Source organism: Rana temporaria, chromosome 11 (assembly GCF_905171775.1).
Source record: "Rana temporaria chromosome 11, aRanTem1.1, whole genome shotgun sequence".
NCBI classification, from domain to species: Eukaryota; Metazoa; Chordata; class Amphibia; order Anura; family Ranidae; genus Rana; species Rana temporaria.
The window spans coordinates 18,988,783-19,014,777 of record NC_053499.1 but is presented as its reverse complement, the minus strand read 5'-3'; the positions used below and the strand labels follow the sequence as shown (position 1 = coordinate 19,014,777).

The following is a 25,995-nucleotide window of genomic DNA, read 5'->3' as shown; positions in this document are numbered from 1 at the left end:
TAAGGTGAAAACACTTCTGACACTGATCAGCCCCCTAGCCCCCCATTTTTACTCACCTGAAACGCTTTGATCCCTCGGCAGATACGTGCTATACCTCTCTGACCGGGGTTCTTGGCACTTGATTGGATAGAGTGATAGCAGTGCAGCCATTGGCTCCCACTGCTGTCAATCAAATCCAATGACGTGGGCGCCAGGGGCGGGGCCGAGTCATACATTCTGCATCTATGAACACAAAAGCTGGACTCAGGAGTGCGCCCGCAGGGTACCCCCCCCGAGAGAGCGCTTCTCCTATGGGGTTATACAATTTATATTAACTGCTTGCCGACCAGACGCCGCAGTTTTACGTCGACAGGTAGGCTCTGCTGGGCGAGAGCACGTAGATCTACGTCATCTCTCCCAGCAGCCAATAGGGGCGCGCCCACGCTCGCTCCTGGCTCCCGCGCGCCCGGCGGTCGCTCATTACAGAGTGAGAACCGGGAGCTGTGTGTGTAAACACACAGCTCCCGGTCCTGTCAGGGGAGAAACCCCATGTCATTTCCCCTAGTAAGTCCACCCCCCCCTACAGTTAGAACACACCCAGGGAACATACTTAACCCCTTCCCCGCCCCCTAGTGTTAACCCCTTCCCTGCCAGTGGCATTTTTATAGTAATCAATGCATTTTTATAGCACTGATCGCTATAAAAATGCCAATGGTCCCAAAAATGTGTCAAAAGTGTCCGCCATAATGTCGCAGTACCGAAAAAAATTAATCGCTGATCGCCGCCATTACTAGTAAAAAAAGAATATATTAATAAAAATGCCATAAAACTACCCATATTTTGTAAACGCTATAACTTTTGCACAAGCCAAACGCTTATTGCGATTTTTTTTTTTTACGAAAAATATGTAGAAGAATACGTATCGGCCTAAACTGAGGAAAACAATTTATTTTTATATATTTTTGGGGGATATTTATTATGGTAAAAAGTATTCATTTTTTTCAAAACTGTCGCTCTATTTTTGTTTATAGTGCAAAAACTAAAAACCGCAGAGGTGATCAAATACCACCAAAAGAAAGCTTTATTTGTGGGGGGAAAGGGACGCCAATTTTGTTTGGGAGCCACGTCGCCGACCGCGCAATTGTCAGTTAAAGCGACGCAGTGCCGAATCGCAAAAAGTGCTCTGGTCTTTGATCAGCAATATGGTCCGGGGCTTAAGTTGTTAAACTACATATGGCTGTTTTAGGCTTTTTGCCCATCATCCGTGTATGGAAACCAAGGCTTCTATGGAGTAAGGCTTGAGACCCAACTTTTTGTCGGCTATAGTCCCTTCTCACCATAACCTGTATGGTTCTACTATATTATTTCATCCTAAATAGAGCTGGGAAGTTTCCGGGATAAGTCAAAAGCAGAAGCCACCTTGGCTGCCCCCGCCAAAGTAATCTAAGGGTCATTGACCTTTCATGGTCACTGAGAGGCCTGGTGGCCCCCCTCCCCCATCTCATTGAAGTGTCAGAGGTCTGGAGACTCTTTATATAGAAACAAGATAATTCTGTCTGACTACTGTACATGATGACCTGTCAGGTTGTAGTGTGGGGGTCAAAAAGAAACCCCCCCCCCCCCCCCCCCCAATACATTTTCATGGGTACTTCAGACACCAGTGACTGTGAATAGGTCTATCTTTCTTACACCTGTGACCTCTTAAACCTCCCAACCAACTTTATTGTAGTGGAAATCAGTGGCGGCCCGTCCATAAGGGGCGCAGGGGCCCACCTAATCCATGCGCCCGGCCTCTAATCTACATGCAGTGCGCCGGACACATTGGGGAAATTCAGATAGAGATACAACGGCGTATTTCTGAGATCCGACGGTCGGATCTATGCGCCTGATTCATAGAATCAGGTTCCGCATAGATCTCCCTTAGATCCGACAGGTGTAAGTGACTTGCACCGTCGGATCTTAGGCTGCAATCTCCCGCCGGCCGCTAGGTGGCACTTCCGTTTGTATACGCGACGAATATGCAAATGAGGATCCGCGTAATCTATCTGAATCTACCCCAGTGATTCCAATGGGGTTTTATAAATTATTAAAGTAATTAATTTATATTAATATTATATTTTATTTTTTCAAAGAACATGATTAGATCCCGAGGCTCGAATTGGCTCAAAAAAAGTGGGCTCAGGGGGGCGCAGAGCACTGCGCCTGAGCCCACCCAGTTGTGTGACAATAGCAAATTAAAGGGGTTGTAAAGGTACAATTTTTTTTTTCCTAAATAGCTTCCTTTACCTCAGTGCAGTCCTCCTTCACTTACCTCATCCTTCCATTTTGCTTTTAAATGTCCTTATTACTTCTGAGAAATCCTCACTTCCTGTTCTTCTGTCTGTAACTCCACACAGTAATGCGAGGCTTTCTCCCTGGTGTGGAGTGTCGTGCTCGCCCCCTCCGCTAAATTTCCCAGCGTGCATTGCTCCAAATGACGTCGCTAGGACGTCATTGGTTTCGACGTGAACGTAAATTACGTCCATCCGTATTCGCGAACGACTTACGCAAACGACGTAAAAAATTCAACCCGGGAACGACGGCCATACTTAACATAGGATACGCCGCATATAGCAAGGGTAACTATCCGCCGGAAAAAGCCGAACGCAAACGACGTAAAAAAAAAAGCGCCGGGCGGGCGTTCGTTTCTGAATCGGCGGAAATCCTCATTTGCATATTCGTCGCGTGAAAAAAAACGAAACGCCACCTAGCGGATTTTCGGGAGATCTATGCGGAACCTGATTCTATGAATCAGGCGCATAGATCCGACCGGCGGAACTTAGAGATACGACGGCGTATCAGGAGATACACCGTTGTATCTCTATCTGAATCCGGGCCAATGTACCAAAGTAATAAATAAAATAAAAATTTTAATTTTTATAACAACAGTAGAGGAGGGTAACAAACTTGTGCAATATTTGACCGTTTTTAATAAACTAACGCATCAATATCTGGTTCGATGGATGGATATAGTAGCAATTCTCAACAAATTCTCAAGGTGCTCATCAGATATTTTGGTTCCAATCTCGCCCTTCGTTTGGTCTTGTGACCCATCATCTCTCAATAAATGCATTCTTCCAACTTGTTGAAGAGTAGAACTGTGTGGACATATTTTGTTACAGTGTTTCCCAGCGTCCCTAAAAGCCGCAACCCTGGCAGAGGCAATCTAATCTAAAATGGGACATGAAGGATAATGAGGTCATCTCCGCCTGAGTCAGGCCTTTCTGTGTCCTCGGGCATGAGAGTTTTCTGGGAACCAGATGCAGAGAATAAACCCACTATAAGAATGATCCAGGGGCATTTCATCACTGGAAAGGGAAAGGAGAAACAAACCACTGCCAGTTCCTTGTGGCCGAGCCTCATAAACATGTGGCCAAATGCATTGAAAGCCTTCAGAGAGGAAGTTGTCATCTAGTCATCATCGGCCACATTGACATCACTGGAGTACAAAGCACACGTAGGGGGACTTCAATTAGGACATGTATGTCCTCCGCAGCACAATGACCTCTGTAAGATGTGATTTTAACATAGCTTGTAATTGCATTCCTATCCACAAACCAAGAGTGATATTTAAAGGCGGAGGTTCACCCTAAAAAACATCTACCGTATTTATCGCGGGAATAACGCGCTCCTGCGTATACCGCGCACCCCCAAAGTGACCCCCAATCCTGTGGAAAAAAAGTAATTTTTGTACTTACAGTTTTGGTGTCTTGCGCGGCTTCCATCGGTCCATCGGCGGCCTCGTCGGGTCCGGCATCCTTCTGCTCGTTCGGGTGTCCTTCTGCGGCTTCGGGTGTCCTTCTGCGGCGGGTCCGGTGTCCTCTTCGGCGGGTCCGGTGTCCTCTTCGGCGGGTCCGGTGTCCTCTTCGGCGGGTCCGGTGTCCTCTTCGGCGGGTCCGGTGTCCTCTTCGGCGGGTCCGGCGTCCTTCTGCGTCGTCCTCCCCGCTCGTTTCCCGCGCCAGCATATACCGAGCGCAGTACACTCGGGCAGGCTCGGCAACTGTCGCGCTCACGTCCTGTACATCCAGGACGTGACCGCGGAAGAAGCCGAGACTGGCCGACTATACCCGAGTGTACTGTGCTCGGTATATGTTGGCGCAGTATTCAAAACTCGGTGCGGGAAAGCGGGTATCGGCGTATATCGCGCACCCACGATTTTGCCCTGATTTTCAGGCCAAAAAAGTGCGCGGTATACGCCGATAAATACGGTATATACCATTACATCCAGCATACTTCCGGCATCTACAGTATGCTGGTTTTTTTTTTGCCGTACATACCGTTTTATCGTTATTTCCCCCCCGGCTTCCGGGTTCTGGCTCCCGCGGGAGTGGGCGCTCCTATTGAGAGGTTAGACGATTGACGTCTGGTGAAAAACTTCCCTTGGCGCATAAGGCGTGTCACCAGTTTTCCGTAAATAGCTGACCTGCGAGTCGGCTCTATATGGCGCCTGCGCAGTCAGCGCTACACGGCGTATAGAGCCGACTCACAGGTCAGCTATTTACGGAAAACTGGCGACGCGCCTTATGCGCCAAGGGAAGTTTTTAACCAGACGTCAATCATCTAACCTCTCGATAGGAACGCCCACTCCCGCGGGAGCCAGAGCCCGGAAGCTGGGGGGAAAGAGCTACACGGCGGGCGCAGGAAGTATGCTGGATGTAATGGTATATAATTGTTTTAGGGTGAACCTCCGCTTTAATTAGAGGTAAAGACTTGAGGACCAAGTTATTACCTGGCTTTCTATATGTCTTGAACTCTCCAATAGTGACCCTTCTTGCCATAATTCTCAGCTGTGTTTCAGTCTACCAAGGAGTTTTGGATGTTCCTGCCCTTCTTGGCACATTGATCGATAATGTTCCAGCTCAGGGAGTGCTAAAAGCCTGTGGGTTAGGGGTGAAAATTACTTGTCTAGCCTTGGGTGCGGACAACCCACGCTACGAAAATTTTACTGTTAGGGGTCCGCACAACTTGGGAAATTTTATCAAGGGGTCACGGCACTAAAAAGGTAGAGGTTGTTAGAAGTTCCTTGATCTGTTGCCGATGCGCCACCATTTGTTGCTGCCTTTATAGTTCCAGAGTCAACACCACCAGGCAAAGCCAGTAGCAGGACATCAAATATCCTTTTAACTGTCTTTAAAGTGGAAGTAAACCCTCTGTAATATATATATATATATTTTTTAAATACACCTGCAAGAGAAAGACATAATGAGCTAGTATGCACAGCATACTAGCTCATTATGTGTCACTTACCTGAGAACGAAGCCCCGAAGTCCGCATCGGTCCTGTCCACCGCCATGTCCCCTGGAGCTTCTTCCTTGTTTTCGGCACTCTGGCGCTGTGATTGGCTGGAGCAGCGATGACGTCACTCCCGCGCGGGACCGGCAGGTCGCCGCGCGTGCGCAAAATCACGGAGCACTTTCAGTGCGCCTGCGCCATAGACATCGGCGCCTGTCATTTCTGAAAATATCTTCTAAACCTTTTAGGTTTGGGAGATATTTGTTGCACCTACAGGTAAGCCTTAAGCCTCGTACACACGATAGGTTAACCAGAGGACAACGGTCTGAAGGACCATTGTCATAGGTTAACCGTTGAAGCTGACTGATGATCCGCCACGCCTACACACCATAGGTTAAATAACCGATAGTGTCAGAACGCAGTGACGTAAAACACAACGACGTGCTGAAAAAAATGAAGTTCAATGCTTCCAAGCATGCGTCGACTTGATTCTGAGCATGTGTGGATTTTTAACCGATGGTTGTGCCTACCAACGATCGGTTTTGACCTATTGGTTAGGAATCCATAGGTTAATTTTAAAGCAAGTTGGCTTTTTTTTAACCTATGGTTAAATAACCTATGGGGCCCACACACGATCGGTTTGGACCGATGAAAACGGTCCTTCAGACCTTTGTCCTCTGGTTAACCTATCGTGTGTACGAGGCATTAATCTAGGCTTACCTGTAGGTTAAAGTGGGTTAAAGGGGTTTACAACCACTTTAAAGCCCTGTACACACGATCGGATATCTGATGGAATCTAATCCGATGGATTTTTTTCGCCGGATATCCGCTGAAGCTGACTTTCATCAGTCTTGCCTACACACCATCGGTCACAATCCGACCGTGTCCAAGCGCGGTGACGTAAAACACTACGACGTGCTGAGAAAAATGAAGTTCAATGCTTCCGAGCATGCGTCGACTTGATTCTGAGCATGCATGGATTTTTGACCGATGGACTTCCACACAGACGATCGTTTTTTTTTCTATCATTTTTTTATCCATAGGAAAATTTTAAAACATGTTCTATTTTTTTTCACCCATGAAAAACAAACCAATGGGGTCCACACGCGATCGGTTTGTCCGATGAAAACGGTCCATTTTCATCAGACAAACCGATCGTGTGTACAGGGCTTAAGGGTGGCATTCTGACACACCTTTCCACCCCGGTGGGGAGGCATTCTTCCTACTAACCACCAACATAAGGGGCATTTTCCTAATAAGTGCCTATGTGATCAGCCCAAGTACGTGCACGCTGGGAGAAAAGAGCAACCCCTAGACCGTATAATCGTGGGTATATTCACCCCGTGTCCAAACATTCATCACAGCTGACAAAGGACGGCCTTCTGTTTTGTGCTGACCAAGCTGCATGTTCTACAACATCTAATAAGCAATCAGTACAGGGCACGCGGCCTTCTCACCCAGCACGTGGGCACTGCATCGGCAGCCAACCAATTGGGACTTGTTATTTCGACAGCAGGTCGTGATTGGAATGTGCAGCCCTCACCACTGGCAACCAGCCACAAGAATCAATGTATAGAAGGAAGACAATACTGCATTATCAACCAATAACTGGCTGCACTGTGAAATACATGGCCCCCTTGCTAGAAGGCCAATTGGTATCTCAGTGGGACAAATAACCTCTTCACCTCCTAAGTTACTGAGACATGCCAGTGAGGTTTGCTGAATGTATATAGGTAGATTCAGTAAGAGTTAGGCCGGCTTATCAGTAGATAAGCCGACCTAACTCAGAATCTACGCCGACTTATGTTTAAGCGTATGCTCAAACAGAGATACGCTTAAACATATCTAAGATACGACGGCTTGCGCCGTCCTATCTTAGATTGCAATATTTTGGATGGCCGCTAGGTGGCGCTTCCATTGCGGTCGGCGTAGAATATGTAAATGAGTAGATACGCCGATTCACGAACGTACGCCCGGCCGACGCAGTACTTTTACGCCGTTTACGTAAGAGATAGGCCGTGTAAAGTTAGAGCTAGGCCCTAGTTGGAATAGTAATGTCAAGTATGGCCGCCGTTCCCGCGCCGAAATTTGAATTTTTTACGTCGTTTGCGTAAGTCGTCCGTGAATCGGGATTTACGTCGTTTACGTCCACGTCAAAATCAATAGGCCCGTGAAGCGTACTTAGCCGCAATGCACACTGGGGAATGTAGGCGCCCAGCGCATGCGCAGTTCACAAACATAACGTTAAAACGTAAGGTCAAGCCCCATTAACATACAACACGCCCCCCTCAAACACATTTGAATTAGGCGTCCTTACGCCCGCCGATTTAGGCTACGCCGCCGTAACTTAGCAGGTAAGTACATTGTGAATCATGTACTTGCCTCGCTAACTTACGGCGGCGTAGCTTAAATGCCTTAAGCTACGCCGCCGCAAAGTTAGGCATAGGTACCTGAATCTACCTAATACTGTATACCTGTCATTGCTAAAAAGGTTGAAGAACTCTTGAGCACCATCTGAAGCTAAACTTGTCACAAAACCTATTCCCCAATATGTGCGTGCTGTAGAGATGCACGTTTCTGAGAAAAATGAGAATCGCGATTCTTTTGCATAAAATAAAGAAGATCACGATTCTCCAAAAAAAATTATTTAAAGTTATTTTTAACACAAAACGGAGCTTATGTTTTTAAATACAGTGGCCCGGATTCACAAAGCACTTGCGCCGACGTATCTCGAGATACACCACGTAAGTGCAAATATGCGCCGTCGTATCTATGCGCCGGACTCAGAAACTAAGATACGCCTGAAAATAGGCTTCATCCTACGCCGGCGTAGAGTGGGCGCAAATTTACGCTGGACGTATTTGGCGCTCCCATTGATTTTCTATTCACATATGCAAATGAGGGAGATACGCCGATTCACGAACGTACGTTCGTCCCACGCAGTGCGCGTAAAGTCATATGTCCGGCGTAAAGTTATGCCCCATAAAGGAGGTGCAACTCAGTAGCATCCATGCAAAGGGCTGCACCAGGGAACACAAGCCAACATATATTACGTAGTTTACGTAGGACGTGAATATGACTAGGCGTAGGTTACGATCACACCGTAGGCAGTGATCCGACGTATCTTAGGCAGTTGTTCTGACGTGATTGTGAGCATGCGCACCGAGATGCGCCCACGGGACGGCGCATGCGCAGTTGGTCGATACGTATCCGTCTGGCGCTCGGCCCATCATTTGCATGGGGTCACGCCTCATTAGCATGGCTCACGCCCACTTCCACTTACGCCGACTTACGCCTGAGAAACCCAGCGCAGATTTGGGAGGAAGTGCTTTGTGAATTCAGTGCTTGCCTCTCTGCGCTGCGTCGGCCTAGCGTAAAGGAGATACGCTACGGCGGCATAAATATGCGCCAGTGTCTGTGAATCCGGGCCATAGTATATACTACGAAAAATAAAAAATTGTCCTGCGCCGCTAAAGTGTTCTGGTTTGGCTTGAAGAAAAGATCTATGCCTTCACCAAGTAAAAGCACCTCCCAAAGTTTACAGAAGCACAGGCTAGGCACACTTTTAACTAGGGTTGTCCCGATACCGATACCAGTATCGGTATCGGTACCGATACTGAGCATTTGCGGGAGTACTTGTACTTTACCGCAAATGCCCCCGATGCCAGATCCGATACTACCCCCTCCCCCGTCCCGTCGTCGCCGCCGCCGCCTAGTTAATCAGCGTGCGGAGAACATTACAGCTTTCATTTGAATAGCTGTCTGTTCCCCGCCGCGCCGTGTATAGACACTCCCCCTTGCTCGGGATTGGACGGGGGATCTGTCTATCAAAGTGCAGATCACCCGTCCATTCCCGAGCAAGGGGGAGTGTCTATACGCGGCGCGGCGGGGAACACACAGCTATTCAAATGAAAGCTGTAATGTTCCCCGCACGCTGATTAACGCGGCGGCATCTAGGTATGGGGAGACATGGCTGCATATGTGGGGGGACATGGCTGCATATGTGTGGGACATGGCTGCATCTGTGGGGGGACATGGCTGCATCTGTGGGGGGACATGGCTGCATCTGTGGGGGGACATGGCTGCATATGAAGGGGACATGGCTGCATATGTGGGGGGGACATGGCTGCATATGTGGGGGGGACATGGCTGCATATGTGGGGGGGACATGGCTGCATATGTGGGGGGACATGGCTGCATATGTGGGGGGGACATGGCTGCATATGGGGGGGGGACATGGCTGCATATGTGGGGGGACATGGCTGCATATGTGGGGGGACATGGCTGCATATGTGGGGGGACATGGCTGCATATGTGGGGGGACATGGCTGCATCTGTGGGGGACATGGCTGCATCTGTGGGGGACATGGCTGCATTTGTGGGGGGACATGGCTGCATTTGTGGGGGGACATGGCTGCATTTGTGGGGGGACATGGCTGCATTTGGGGACACATTTAAAAAAAAGTATCGGTATTCGGTATCGGCGAGTACTTGGAAAAAAAGTATCGGTACTTGTACTCGGTCCTAAAAAAGTGGTATCGGGACAACCCTACTTTTAACCCTTTGATCATCCCTGATATTATTCCCCATCCCAGCCAGTGTCATTAGTACAGTGACAGTGCATAGATTTAAGCACTGATCACTGTACGCGGCGACATAAATTCACACACATAGGTTGGACTTATTTTTTTTTCCCAACCTCGCCTACTATGTAACAAAATTATAAAGCGATTGTCAGGAAAAGCGTCTCACACAAATGGATTTCACCTGCGTATTTAGTCATCCGCTGAAGTTCACCGAGAAGCGCGGCTTTGCAGCGCCGTATTATTTCTCGAACGTATTATTGCACATTGTTTACTCTACAAGATGATGCTAGACAGCTTGTGGCTTTAGATTTCAGCTCAGAAGCTTTTCTCTTCCCAAAAAACGGCTAATTGCTATGATAGCTTTCCAATGGGGTTTTGGAAATGGTTCAGTCAACGCCCTGCTGGGTTTTAAACATCTGGGCTGAAGATGCGGCGTAACTTGCGGTTTCAGCCGCTGATACGATGGGAAATCTTTAACACTCCTGCAACAAGCAGGCGCCGGGCATGTGCGCCATTGGGGAGGAGGTGATGAAATACAGGAGCACAAATAAAAAATACAAAAGAACGTCAAGAGGGGGGGAGGGGACTACAATCCCTTACAGATGTTCAAAGCGAGAAGACCCAAAGGAGAGCCTGGCACAAGTATTGACGTGGATCTTCCAGTAACTTTACAAGTAGAAGTACATTTCTGACATCTCACAATATAAAAATGTGATCATTAACCACTTGCTTACTGGGCACATATACCCCCCTCCTGCCCAGGTGAAATTTCAGCTTCCGGCACTGCGTCGCTTTAACTGACAATTGCGCAGTCGTGCGACGTGGCTCCCAAACAAAATTTACGTCCTTTTTTCCCCACAAATAGAGCTTTATTTTGGTGGTATTTGATCACCTCTGCGGTTTTTATTTTTTGCGCTATAAACAAAAAAAAGCAACAATTTTGAAAAAAAAAACAATATTTTTTTACTTGTTGCTATAATAAATAGCCCAATTTTTTTTTCCAAAAATTTTTTTTTCTCAGTTTAGGCCGATGCGTATTCTTCTACATATTTTTGGTAAAAAAAAAAAAAAAAAAAAAAATCGCAATAAGCGCTTACAAAATATGGGACAGAATTATTATTATTATTATTTTTTTTTTTACTAGGCGATCTGCGATCTGCGATTTTTTTTATTGGGACTGCGACATTATGGCGGACACTTTTGACACATTTTTGGCGCCATTCACATTTATACAGCGATCAGTGCGATAAATATGCACTAATTACAGTATAAATGTGACTGGCATTCAAGGGGTTAACACTAGGGGGTGAGGAAGGGGTTAAATGTGTGCCTGTATTGTGTTCTCACTGTGTGTGGAGAGGGGGTGACTGGGGGAGGTGACCGATCTGTGTCCCTATGTACAAGGGACACAGATCGGTCTCCTCTCTCCCCTGACAGGACGTGGAGCTCTGTGTTTACACACAGAGCTCCACGTCTTGTCCCTGTAGCCGCCGATCCCGAGTGCCTGGCGGACATTATTATGGCCGGAGGAATCCAGGACGTCAATTGACGTCCTGTTGGATATTCAGAGCCACCGTGAGGCCGTCATTTGACGATGGCCCGGGGCTCAAGTGGTTAAAGAGAATTCCTTGAGCTTCTCCCAGTGACTTTGCCTAGGCTGAGGTGATGTCATCAGTCTGCTGCAGGCAAGAGGTAGCATTTCCTCAATCTCCTTTCCCCCAGTAAGGAAACTGGAGTACCCAGAGGAAACCAACTGTACAGTACGCTGGGAATGTGTCCTGGACAGCAGGTATATTTCCCTGTTATTTGGGTTGTGGTCCCTTTAAAGGGGTTGTAAAGGTACATTTTTTTCCCCCTAAATAGCTTCCTTTACCTTAGAGCAGTCCTCCTTCACTTACCTCATCCTTCCATTTTGGTTTTTAAATGTCCTTATTTCTTCTGAGAAATCCTCACTTCCTGTTCTTCTGTCTGTAACTCCACACAGTAATGCAAGGCTTTCTCCCTGGTGTGGAGTGTCGTGCTCACCCCCTCCCTTGGACTACAGGAGAGTCAGGATGCCCACTAACACACAGCTCCTTTCTCTATCTGCAACGTAGATAGATGCAATATCCACAGACATCTCTCCACTGTAATATCCACAGACATCTCCCCCACTGTAATCCACAGACATCTCCCCCACTGTAATATCCACAGACATCTCCCCCACTGTAATATCCACAGACATCACCCCCCACTGTAATATCCACAGACATCTCCCCCCCACTGTAATATCCACAGACATCTCCCCCACTGTAATATCCACAGACATCTCCCCCCCACTGTAATATCCACAGACATCTCCCCCACTGTAATATCCACAGACATCTCCCCCACTGTAATATCCACAGACATCTCCCCCACTGTAATATCCACAGACATCTCCCCACTGTAATATCCACAGACATCTCCCCACTGTAATATCCACAGACATCTCCCCCACTGTAATCCACAGACATCTCCCTCACTGTAATATCCACCAACATCTCCCCACTGTAATATCCACAGACATCTCCCCCACTGTAATATCCACAGACATCTCCCCCACTGTAATATCCACAGACATCTCCCCCACTGTAATATCCACAGACATCTCCCCCACTGTAATATCCACAGACATCTCCCCCACTGTAATATCCACAGACATCTCCCCCACTGTAATATCCACAGACATCTCCCCCCACTGTAATATCCACAGACATCTCCCCCCACTGTAATATCCACAGACATCTCCCCCCACTGTAATATCCACAGACATCTCCCCCCACTGTAATATCCACAGACATCTCCCCCCACTGTAATATCCACAGACATCTCCCCCCCACTGTAATATCCACAGACATCTCCCCCCCACTGTAATATCCACAGACATCTCCCCCACTGTAATATCCACAGACATTTCCCCCACTGTAATATCCACAGACATCTCCCCCACTGTAATATCCACAGACATCTCCCCCCATTGTAATATCCACAGACATCTCCCCCACTGTAATATCCACAGACATCTCCCCCACTGTAATATCCACAGATATCTCCCCCACTGTAATATCCACAGACATCTCCTCCACTGTAATATCCACAGACATCTCCTCCACTGTAATATCCACAGACATCTTCCCCACTGTAATATCCACAGACATCTTCCCCACTTTAATATCCACAGACATCTCCCCCCACTGTAATCCACAGACATCTCCCCCACTGTAATCCACAGACATCTCCCCCCACTGTAATCCACAGACATCTCCCCCACTGTAATCCACAGACATCTCCCTCCCACTGTAATATCCACAGACATCTCCCTCCCACTGTAATATCCACAGACATCTCCCCCACTGTAATCCACAGACATCTCCCCCCCACTGTAATCCACAGACATCTCCCCCCCACTGTAATCCACAGACATCTCCCCCCCACTGTAATATCCACAGACATCTCCCCCACTGTAATATCCACAGACATCTCCCCCACTGTAATATCCACAGACATCTCCCCCACTGTAATATCCACAGACATCTCCCCCACTGTAATATCCACAGACATCTCCCCCACTGTAATATCCACAGACATCTCCCCCACTGTAATATCCACAGACATCTCCCCCACTGTAATATCCACAGACATCTCCCCCACTGTAATATCCACAGACATCTCCCCCACTGTAATATCCACAGACATCTCCCCCCCACTGTAATATCCACAGACATCTCCCCCACTGTAATATCCACAGACATCTCCCCCACTGTAATATCCACAGACATCTCCCCCACTGTAATCCACAGACATCTCCCCCACTGTAATCCACAGACATCTCCCCCACTGTAATATCCACAGACATCTCCCCCACTGTAATATCCACAGACATCTCCCCCACTGTAATATCCACAGACATCTCCCCCACTGTAATATCCACAGACATCTCCCCCACTGTAATATCCACAGACATCTCCCCCACTTTAATATGGTCCACATCTCCCCCCCCACTGTAATATCCACAGACATCTCCCCCACTGTAATCCACAGACATCTCCCCCACTGTAATCCACAGACATCTCCCCCACTGTAATCCACAGACATCTCCCCCACTGTAATATCCACAGACATCTCCCCCACTGTAATATCCACAGACATCTCCCCCACTGTAATATCCACAGACATCTCCCCCACTGTAATATCCACAGACATCTCCTCCACTGTAATATCCACAGACATCTCCCCCACTTTAATATGGTCCACATCTCCCCCACTGTATAGGAAGATTAGTGCTTGCTTAGTCTTACCAGAGAAGCCACCCGAAGACACGAGCTCTAGGCTCACCTAGGCCGCCGCCGGGTGGACCAAGATGGCCGCCACTCCGGGAGCTAGGCCGAAGCCGCGGCCTTTCCTATGGCCGAGGCAGCAGCAGAGCTCCGCGGACCACGTGCCGATCCGCATATGGTGACCCGTTCGGATCACGGATCATTTATGATCCGTTGCACCACTAGTACCGATCAAAACTGTAATATCCACAGACATCTTCCCCACTTTAATATCCACAGACATCTCCCCCCACTGTAATCCACAGACATCTCCCCCACTGTAATCCACAGACATCTCCCCCCACTGTAATCCACAGACATCTCCCCCACTGTAATCCACAGACATCTCCCTCCCACTGTAATATCCACAGACATCTCCCTCCCACTGTAATATCCACAGACATCTCCCCCACTGTAATCCACAGACATCTCCCCCCCACTGTAATCCACAGACATCTCCCCCCCACTGTAATCCACAGACATCTACCCCCCACTGTAATATCCACAGACATCTCCCCCACTGTAATATCCACAGACATCTCCCCCCCCCCACTGTAATATCCACAGACATCTCCCCCCCACTGTAATATCCACAGACATCTCCCCCACTGTAATATCCACAGACATCTCCCCCACTGTAATATCCACAGACATCTCCCCCACTGTAATATCCACAGACATCTCCCCCACTGTAATATCCACAGACATCTCCCCCACTGTAATATCCACAGACATCTCCCCCACTGTAATATCCACAGACATCTCCCCCCCACTGTAATATCCACAGACATCTCCCCCACTGTAATATCCACAGACATCTCCCCCACTGTAATATCCACAGACATCTCCCCCACTGTAATCCACAGACATCTCCCCCACTGTAATCCACAGACATCTCCCCCACTGTAATATCCACAGACATCTCCCCCACTGTAATATCCACAGACATCTCCCCCACTGTAATATCCACAGACATCTCCCCCACTGTAATATCCACAGACATCTCCCCCACTGTAATATCCACAGACATCTCCCCCACTTTAATATGGTCCACATCTACCCCCCACTGTAATATCCACAGACATCTCCCCCACTGTAATCCACAGACATCTCCCCCACTGTAATCCACAGACATCTCCCCCACTGTAATCCACAGACATCTCCCCCACTGTAATATCCACAGACATCTCCCCCACTGTAATATCCACAGACATCTCCCCCACTGTAATATCCACAGACATCTCCCCCACTGTAATATCCACAGACATCTCCCCCACTGTAATATCCACAGACATCTCCCCCACTGTAATATCCACAGACATCTCCTCCACTGTAATATCCACAGACATCTCCCCCACTGTAATATCCACAGACATCTCCCCCACTGTAATATCCACAGACATCTCCCCCACTTTAATATGGTCCACATCTCCCCCCCACTGTAATATCCACAGACATCTCCCCCACTGTAATCCACAGACATCTCCCCCACTGTAATCCACAGACATCTCCCCCACTGTAATATCCACAGACATCTCCCCCACTGTAATATCCACAGACATCTCCCCCACTGTAATATCCACAGACATCTCCCCCACTGTAATATCCACAGACATCTCCTCCACTGTAATATCCACAGACATCTCCCCCACTTTAATATGGTCCACATCTCCCCCACTGTATAGGAAGATTAGTGCTTGCTTAGTCTTACCAGAGAAGCCACCCGAAGACACGAGCTCTAGGCTCACCTAGGCCGCCGCCGGGTGGACCAAGATGGCCACCACTCCGGGAGCTAGGCCGAAGCCGCGGCCTTTCCTATAGCCGAGGCAGCAGCAGAGCTCCGCGGACCACGTGCCGATCCGCATATGGTGACCCGTTCGGATCACGGATCATTTATGATCCGTTGCACCACTAGTACCGATCAAAACTGTAATATCCACAGACATCTCCCCCACTGTAATATCCACAGACATCTCCTCCACTGTAATATCCACAGACATCTCCTCCACTGTAATATCCACAGACATCTTCCCCACTGTAATATCCACAGACATCTTCCCCACTTTAATATCCACAGACATCTCCCCCCACTGTAATCCACAGACATCTCCCCCACTGTAATCCACAGACATCTCCCCCCACTGTAATCCACAGACATCTCTCCCACTGTAATATCCACAGACATCTCCCTCCCACTGTAATATCCACAGACATCTCCCTCCCACTGTAATATCCACAGACATCTCCCCCACTGTAATCCACAGACATCTCCCCCCCACTGTAATCCACAGACATCTCCCCCCACTGTAATCCACAGACATCTCCCCCCACTGTAATATCCACAGACATCTCCCCCACTGTAATATCCACAGACATCTCCCCCCCACTGTAATATCCACAGACATCTCCCCCCCCACTGTAATATCCACAGACATCTCCCCCACTGTAATATCCACAGACATCTCCCCCACTGTAATATCCACAGACATCTCCCCCACTGTAATATCCACAGACATCTCCCCCACTGTAATATCCACAGACATCTCCCCCACTGTAATATCCACAGACATCTCCCCCCCACTGTAATATCCACAGACATCTCCCCCACTGTAATATCCACAGACATCTCCCCCACTGTAATATCCACAGACATCTCCCCCACTGTAATCCACAGACATCTCCCCCACTGTAATCCACAGACATCTCCCCCACTGTAATATCCACAGACATCTCCCCCACTGTAATATCCACAGACATCTCCCCCACTGTAATATCCACAGACATCTCCCCCACTGTAATATCCACAGACATCTCCCCCACTTTAATATGGTCCACATCTCCCCCCACTGTAATATCCACAGACATCTCCCCCACTGTAATCCACAGACATCTCCCCCACTGTAATCCACAGACATCTCCCCCACTGTAATCCACAGACATCTCCCCCACTGTAATATCCACAGACATCTCCCCCACTGTAATATCCACAGACATCTCCCCCACTGTAATATCCACAGACATCTCCTCCACTGTAATATCCACAGACATCTCCCCCACTTTAATATGGTCCACATCTCCCCCACTGTATAGGAAGATTAGTGCTTGCTTAGTCTTACCAGAGAAGCCACCCGAAGACACGAGCTCTAGGCTCACCTAGGCCGCCGCCGGGTGGACCAAGATGGCCACCACTCCGGGAGCTAGGCCGAAGCCGCGGCCTTTCCTATGGCCGAGGCAGCAGCAGAGCTCCGCGGACCACGTGCCGATCCGCATATGGTGACCCGTTCGGATCACGGATCATTTATGATCCGTTGCACCACTAGTACCGATCAAAAGAATTTTGATCGATCAAAAAAATTAACGATTAATCGAGGAATTAATCTTTACTTTCCACAGCCCTAATTATATCTATCTATCTATCTATCTATCTATCTATCTATCTATATATATCCCATTAGGCCTAATGATATGAGAGGAGTGGCCCTGGCAAGGCAACCAGTGTAGTCACCATATGTCACATCCACAATGCACTGGCAAGCTTATGACTCTCCTGCCACCTCTTCTCCTCATCAGCTCACCATTTGCATACATTAATATTCAAACTCCCCGGCCAGCGTCTGGAAACACAGATAGTAACACAGGAGGAGGGGGGGGGGGGATCCGAAAGCAGGTTTTTAGACAATTAGCCCACTCACCCTATAATAATCCCCATTTATTTACAGTAGAAAGCGACAGACGTACGGTCTCATTTTAATAAGTTGTCGGCCTGTGGCCATCGGTGATTTATAATAGGAAAAACTTATGGCGATAAGACGCGCACAGGAGTTAGACAAGCGTAACGCGTCAGCTCCCTCTGCGCCGGTCAATGATGTGGTCATGCCAGTTTTGGACAAATTCCAGGTGCCAGGTGTTTAAGAGCAATATAAGCGGCATGTCGTTTTTGAAAATAATCTCTGTTCAAGATGGCGAAATCCTAATAGAACCCATACATGCCCAAAGTTAGCATTTGTTAATGTGTAGCTGTAAAAAAGAAAAAAAAAGAAGAATGGGGTAGATTCAGGAAAGAATTACGCCGGCGTATCCATAGATACGCCGCGTAATTCCAAAGCTGCGCCGGCGTATCTACTTTCTGTATTCAGAAAGCCAGATACGCTGACATTAGCCTAAGATACGACTGGCATAAGTCTCTTACGCCATCGTATCTTAGGGTGCATTCTTACGCTGGCCGCTAGGAGCGCTTCCGTTGTTGTCGGCGTAGATTATGCAAATTAACTTGATACGCCGATTCACAAACGTACGTGCGCCCGGCGCAATTTGTTTACGTTTTCGGCGTAAGGTTGTTCCTGCTATTAGGAGGCGCACGCAATGTTAAGTATGGACGTCGTTCCCGCGTCGAAATTTGAATTTTTTTTACGTCGTTTGCGCAAGTCGTTCGCGAATAGGGCTGGACGTAATTTACGTTCACGTCGAAACCAATACGTCGTTGCGACGTCATTTAGCGCAATGCACGTCGTGAAATTTTAGGGGCGGCGCATGCGCATGCAGTACGTTCGGCGCGGGAACGCGCCTAATTTAAATGATCCACGCCCCCTACCCGGATCATTTGAATGATCATTTCATTGGATTTACGCTACGCCGCCGCAACTTTACAGGCAAGTGCTTTGTGAATCAAGCACTTGCCCGTAAAACTTGCGGCGGCGTAACGTAAATGTCATACGTTACGCCGCCGCAGATTTGCCCGGTCCTACGTGAATCTGGGCCACTGTATTTATATCTTTTATATAGAGCCGAATTTGTGGCCGTACTTTTCAACACCCTAATGGCCCGTACATGCAAAACGAATATCGTACGACAGATCGTATGACTTTTCTACGCTTAATAGTTGCAGGTAGGGATTGAATAGATTACTAAAGTCACAAAAATTCTCGTACGACAGAAGAAAAAAAATTTGGAAGCAATGTCGTGTGTTGTAATGCATTTGTATTGTATTTTTGGACGTCAACTGTACTGACTAAACGAAAGTCGTACGATCTGGCATCGTACAAGTGCTTGTCCGATCTAATAATATCGGATGAACTGTCGTGATTGGCTCTCGAAAGTAGTGTGCACACGATCCCAAAATCTTACGATTCTTCCTCGGATGTCAGTTTTCGTCCGATATTCGGATCGTGTGTATGGGCCATTAGGCCTCATGTACACGGCTTCTGGTAAACGGATGTTTAGAAGCAGTTGGGCATTTTTTTCAACTGGGGCAGAACCACAGAGTGGAAACAAGGATCGGTGCTCAGAGGTGGGTAGGGGCAGAACCAAGGGGGTCAGTGCTCAGGGCTGGGTAGGGGCAACAACCAAGGGTCGGTGCTCAGAAGTGGGTAGGGGCAGAACCAAGGGGTCGGTGCTCAGAGGTGGGTAGGGGCACAACCAAGGGGTCGGTGCTCAGAGGTGGGTAGGGGCAGAACCAAGGGTCGTGCTCGGAGGTGGGTAGGGGGGTGGAACCAAGGGTCAGTGCTCGGAGGTGAGTAGGGGGGTGGAACCATGGGTCAGTGCTCAGAGGGGCAGAGCCACAGAGTTCCCCTTTAAATCTGAATGCGTAGTTTCAGTACACTACAAAAATGATCCTTGGCTCTATATTTTCTAAAAGGCATCAAACTGGGAGCTGGGTAGGGAGTTGAAACAAGGGTCGGTGCTCAGAGGTGGGTAGGGGCAGAACCATAGGTTGGTGATCAGAGACGGGTAGGGGGGGCGGAACCAAGGGTCGGGGCTCAGAGGTGGGTAGTGGTAGAACCAATGGCACCCCAAGCACGTTTTGCCACATTTTTGAAAACGCAGAAGAATATCCTAATACCGCCTGTGTTTTCAGAACCCCCAGGTGTGCCCTATTCACACTTCATGTAACTAAAATCACGGGATTCTGCCTCCAATTCCAGATCATGCTAAAATTGCAACACACCCCAAAACTGCCTAGCGGACTTGCGTTTTGCTGTGGGTTTTGCCATTAACAAACGCACTAAAAATGTGCTAAAAAAATAAAATAAAAATATAGTGCACTATGCTCCACACCTGAAAAGGTGCAAGAGCCTCTTTGGCGTGTTTATCGCACAAAAGGCAGCAACATTAAAGAAAATTGGCTGCCATATGTGCAACCTGCGAAAACGCGCCAAAAAACGTTCCCGCTTCATGAAGTGCGAATGGGGTCTTACTGCGGATGCTACATGCTGTACAAGAACCGCACTACTATATGAATGACAGTCTATGTACTCGCACCCCACTGATATCCAAACAGCTCTCTGCAGCAGACACAGCTAGTGACACTGACCGGCCATGTGTGGGACACAAGTTGCATGCTGTTAGTCGCTGACATGAAAACAGAAGGTTTGCTACTCCATGCAACTACTACAAGCACTCAAGTATAGTGCCAACCGCATTCTTTTTTGCAGTCGCAGAGCAGTGTGCAAAGTGTAGCAACCATACAGGCTGGTCTCTAATATGGCTAAAGTAAGCATAGATATATAACAGTTTAGTGCAAACTCATGTATTATCATTACATAGCTCCCAACGGTCCCTGATTTCCAGGGACTGTCCCTGATTTGGAACAATGTCCCTCTGTCCCCCATTCCTCCTCATGTGTCCCTCATTTTGGTCTGATCTATATTAATGCATATAAAATGCAATTTTTTAGCTAGATTCAAGTAGAGCGCCTTAACTTTGCGGCTGCGTAGTTGTATCGTGTTTACACTACGCCGCCGTAAGTTAGCGAGGCAAGTACATGATTCACAAAGTACTCGCCTGCTAAGTTACGGCGGCGTAGCGTAAATCGGGCGGGCGTAAGGGCGCCTAATTCAAATTCGGCTGAGGGGGGGCGCGTTTTATGTTAATGGAGGTTGACCTGACGTGATTGACGTATTTTACGAACGGCGCATGCGCCGTCCGTGTACATATCCCAGTGTGCATTGCGGCAAAGTACACCGCACGGTCCTATTGGTTTCGACGTGGACGTAAATGACGTAAATCCCTATTCACAGACGACTTACGCAAACGACGTAAAATTTTCAAATTTTGACGCGGGAACGACGGCCATACTTAACATTACTATTCCAGCTATTTGATGGAATAACTTTAGGCCTGAAAGTGCGTTACGTAAACGGCGTATCTTTACTGCGTCGGGCAAGCGTACGTTCGTGAATCGGTGTATCTACTCATTTACATATTCTACGCCGACCGCAATGGAAGCGCCACCTAGCGGTCAGTCTAAAAAGTACACTTTAGGATACGACGGTGTAAGACACTTACGCCGCTCGTATCTGAGCCTAATTTAAGAGTATCTGGTTACCAGAATACGCTTAAATTAGCGTTGGCGCAGATTCAGACTTAGGCTGGCGTATCTACTGATACACCAGCCTAAGTCTTTCTGAATCCACCAATTTGTCTATCAAAAAGTGTTTTTCAGGACTAAACCTTTCATCTGATTTCTAAATTGCTGCATTTGTAAATTCCAAAAGCCAATATAAAGGAATAGTAGTGGTAAAAAAAAAGCACTTGTGGGTTTAACCAATCTTGTTTTTTTTGTACAATTCTCCTTTAAAAGGGGTGTGGCAAGGGGTGTGTCCTATGCCTGCATACTTTTGCTGATAGGTGTCCCTTGTTCCTATCTCACACTGCTATACCTCGTTCACACGAATGTGTTGAAGCATACACCTCTGCGAAGGGCTATGTTTGCCCACATGAGGCACAGAGGTGTTCTGTGCATCCGCATGCAGGCAGTCCTATTCATGTAAATAAGGACGCAGAGCTTGGGTGCCCACGTGTCCCGGATTGTCCCACAGTTGACATGTCTGTCCTGGGTCCCGGGCACCTTCATTCTGGGACAATACAATGTCCCCGGAATGAAATAGAGGACACAGCCACCCCCTACTAACTAATAACTACATTTCCAGAACTGGTTGCTAGGGCCGGTTCTGCCTGGCATCTTGCAACCAGTGACAATTTACTCTCAGACAGCGAGACCGGGAGCGAGGCCTGCGCCTAGCGCAGCACTGCTGTCCCCACCCACCTCAGCACCTCCTCCTTCTCTGGCACCCAGCGGCAAGCTACAGGGACTAATGTGATCTTCACTCTTCAGATAGTGACGCCACTCCTTTCCTTCTACGCACGTGGCTCATGCAGAGGGAGTGACAGCAGCACTGCATCTGGTGGCAGGCTATGAGTGGCAAGCGGCACTGCATCTGGTGGCAAGTGGCACATTCACCTGACAAATAACCGGCCTCCAAATTCCCCATCCACCCCCGAGACTACATTGCCCCCTCATCTTTTTTTGGGGAAGGTGAGAGAGGGGGTGTGTCCCTGTAGGGCAGTTTGGAAATGTGGTCACCCTACGCAGAGCATGCCCAGACACAGCCGCTGCTCCCAATTTGACATATGTGCGGGTGAGTGCCCCTAAACTCACACTGTCTGCGTTCAGGACACATACCCACACCCACATGGATATCAAACTGGCCACAGCGGTTGTGACCGTGCAGCCACTGCATCCCCAATTGACATGCATTGGACTGTCTGCATGCGCATGCACAGAACCATGTGGGCAAACATGGTCCTCACACGCTCATGTGAATGTGGCCTCAATCGTAATACAAGTTTAATGAGTGCATGAAGATACTGATTTGCATAATATATACACAAAGCAGCATTTACATAGTTGGCAACATCTCGAAAAACAATTTCAGGCACTCCTGCTGAACCTGTATACAAGCCGGTTGTGACTGAACTGCATCCAGATACCATTATCCAGATAAGCAATTAAAAAAATAGGTTAATAGTTAAAAGGCCAGGGAAATGTCGCTTACACGCGATCGGAGATTCCAACAACAAAACCGTGGATTTGTTGTTGGAAATTCCGACAGCAAATGTCCGATGGAGCCTACACACGGTCGAATGTTCCCGATAACAAGCTCACATCGAACATTTGCTGTCGGAAATTCCGAGCGTGTGTACGCGGCATTAGGGTCAGTGGTTGTTAACTTATGAACTGAAGGGTGCCTCAAATGTGGCCCCTGACATAGAGCTGCACATAATGTTCAATAGATGTAATGATTGGAAGGACTGTCGGAAACTGCAGACCTAAGAAGGATGAGGGTCGAAAAATTTGGATATGCTACAGAAGACAATACGAAACTGGAAATATGTTACATGAGGCTAGTAGAGATCAATGCTATTACCCTAATTAATGTTCCTAGGATTGTCCCGATACCGATACCAGTATCAGTATCGGGACCGATACCGAGTATTTGCGGGAGTACTTGTACTCCCGCAAATACCCCCGATACCTAAATAGAATACTTGCATCCACCGAGTCACGCCCCCCCCCGCTGTCGCCGCAACGAATGCCGCCGCCGACCCCGTCGCATACCGCAACAATGCCGCCGCATGGGTTAAACAGCGTGCGGGGAATATCACAGCTTTCATTTGAATAGCTGTAGTATTTCCCGCCACGCCGAATATAGACACTCCCCCTTGCTCGGGATCTGTCCAATCCCGAGCAAGAGGGAGTGTCTATACGCGGCGCAGCGGGAAATACTACAGCTATTCAAATGAAAGCTGTGATGTTCCCCGCACGCTGTTTAACCCATGCGGCAGCGGCGGGATCTAGGTATGGGGGGATATGGCTGGATATAGGGGGGACATGGCTGCATATGTGGGGGGGACATGGCTGCATATGTGGGGGGACATGGCTGCATATGTGGGGGGACATGGCTGCATATGTGGGGGGACATGGCTGCATATGTGGGGGGACATGGCTGCATATGTGGGGGGACATGGCTGCATATGTGGGGGACATGGCTGCATATGTGGGGGGACATGGCTGCATATGTGGGGGGACATGGCTGCATATGTGGGGGGACATGGCTGCATATGTGGGGGACATGGCTGCATTTGGGGACACATTTAAAAAAAAGTATCGGTATCGGCGAGTACTTGAAAAAAAGTATCGGTACTTGTACTCAGTCCTAAAAAAGTGGTATCGGGACAACCCTATTCACTACAAAATGCTGAGGTCTGAGGGCCGCACATCATATACCAAAGGGCCCCTGGGCCGCAGGTTGACACCCGGGGTATACGATCATCTTTTCAGAACAAAATGGAATTTACGATAGAATGTATCGATTTGGAAATGTAGAGACAATACCACGGTCAAAGATTGTTTTCGAGGACAAGTCTTGAAAACCCCAAGCGGACCATACCAATCACCGTTAAACATTGACAGAAAATGTAGATGGTCTCTTACCATTGGCATTCTTCCCACAAATTAAGTGCTCATAGGGTTGTAGGACCCCCCACAGTTCAGCGTCATTGTTGATTGCCATTTCCAGGCCATCCAGAGAGATCTCTGCTCCATCAGTTCCTTGGCTGGCCACTACACGGTTCCTGATCTCCTCCAACAGGTTCTCCATGCAGGACGTCAAGCAGATGGCAGCATACTCATGGATCCTCACGGATATCCTGGTGTCCACCATCCACCTGAAGAACCTGCCCACCGACAAAGACAGACCACATCTTGCAGACTTGCCCTGCCTCAGGCCATCCCCAGCACTCATGCTATAGAGAGACATTGCCCGAACCGTGGCAAGGGTGCAACTCTGGGATAGTGCCCAGCTCAGGATGAGTTTCATGGCGCTCTGGATCTCATAGCGGGTGCACTTGGCATGAAGAACGCTCAGCCTCTGAGCTTCTCTAGAAATCCTGATCAAAGGTCTCCTCAGTAAGATGGACATCCTCCTGACAGCATCCTGGGAGAAGTCCCACCTGACTCCACCATCACCTTTGCCAGTCCTCAGCAGCTTGCCAATGTCTTCATCTGTCCAGGGGAACTCTTCCAGGTCTGGGAGCCGGTGGCACCTGGAGAAAAGGTCCACCAGGTCTGGGTCCTCTGTCAAAGCAGAGTTCATGGTATCCCAGCTGCTATTCCTACTATTCATGGACCCGGAGTAGTACCACCAGGTACCACGGTGCTGGGAAGACGCCAGCGGCTGCGAGTTGGACTTGGAGGACGAGAGGCTGAGGGACCTGCAAGAGTCCTCTGCTCCATAGCCAGAGTCCAGTGTCAGGTCTTCCAGGGTCTTCAGGGTAGAGCTGTACACTCCAGCCATAGTTACCGGTAAGAACTCCGAAACTGGAAGCCACTAATGGAAAGGTTCAATTCAAGCTTCTCAGGCTGTAATGCATTGCACGGAAGGCATTGATCTTCGAAATGTTTTGCAGAAGTCTAAGAGACGTTCAAAACATTCCATGGTACATAGACGTTTAAAGATCCAGCTACTCCAGCAAAAACCCTGCCAGACTCCAATCAGCTGCAAAAATCAAGCGTGCAATTTCCACAAGAAACTAAATATTAACGATTTACGGTCAACGCCTTTGTTCCTCCTTGATGTGAAGAAAAAATCCCAAATCCTAGTATGAAGAAAGGTAAAGAGATCCCATAGAGCAGAGCTGCTCCCCCTTCCAAACTTATTTCAAAGTAGCAGCTTGACAAACACAGAACAGAGCGTATGGTAATCCTGCCAGGGGTGGCAGCCAATCCAGAGCTCCGAGGGGCGGGGTCTGCGCTGAAATTAAATCCAAGCAGCTGAAAGGGGTCTTTTTTCCCCGAGCTCAGGCTGGTGAGATGATACCTTTGTCTGCAATATGCTGCTTCGCTCTCACCATTAGTTATGTGATCGGTAATGATTGCGTCTTTTCAGGTGGCCGGATGACATGCAGAACGTTCTATTTTTCTCTTTTCGTTCTCTTCATGCATCATTGCCTAGAACACGTAAATAGCCGCGCTAACAATGAAA

The 25,995-nt window shown here is 48.4% G+C and overlaps 1 protein-coding gene across 1 annotated transcript in view; it reads right to left on the bottom strand.

Moving 5' to 3' along the window:
• The window catches only part of ABTB2 (ankyrin repeat and BTB domain containing 2), a 143,255-nt gene extending 117,523 nt beyond the window's left edge, over nt 1-25,732 (bottom strand). The window contains exon 1 of the mRNA XM_040328097.1: nt 24,447-25,732. Within this exon, the coding sequence (XP_040184031.1) occupies nt 24,447-25,308 (862 nt within the window). The 5' untranslated portion in view covers nt 25,309-25,732. The remainder of the gene's footprint in view (nt 1-24,446) is intronic.
• Between the last annotated feature and the right edge of the window lie 263 nt (nt 25,733-25,995).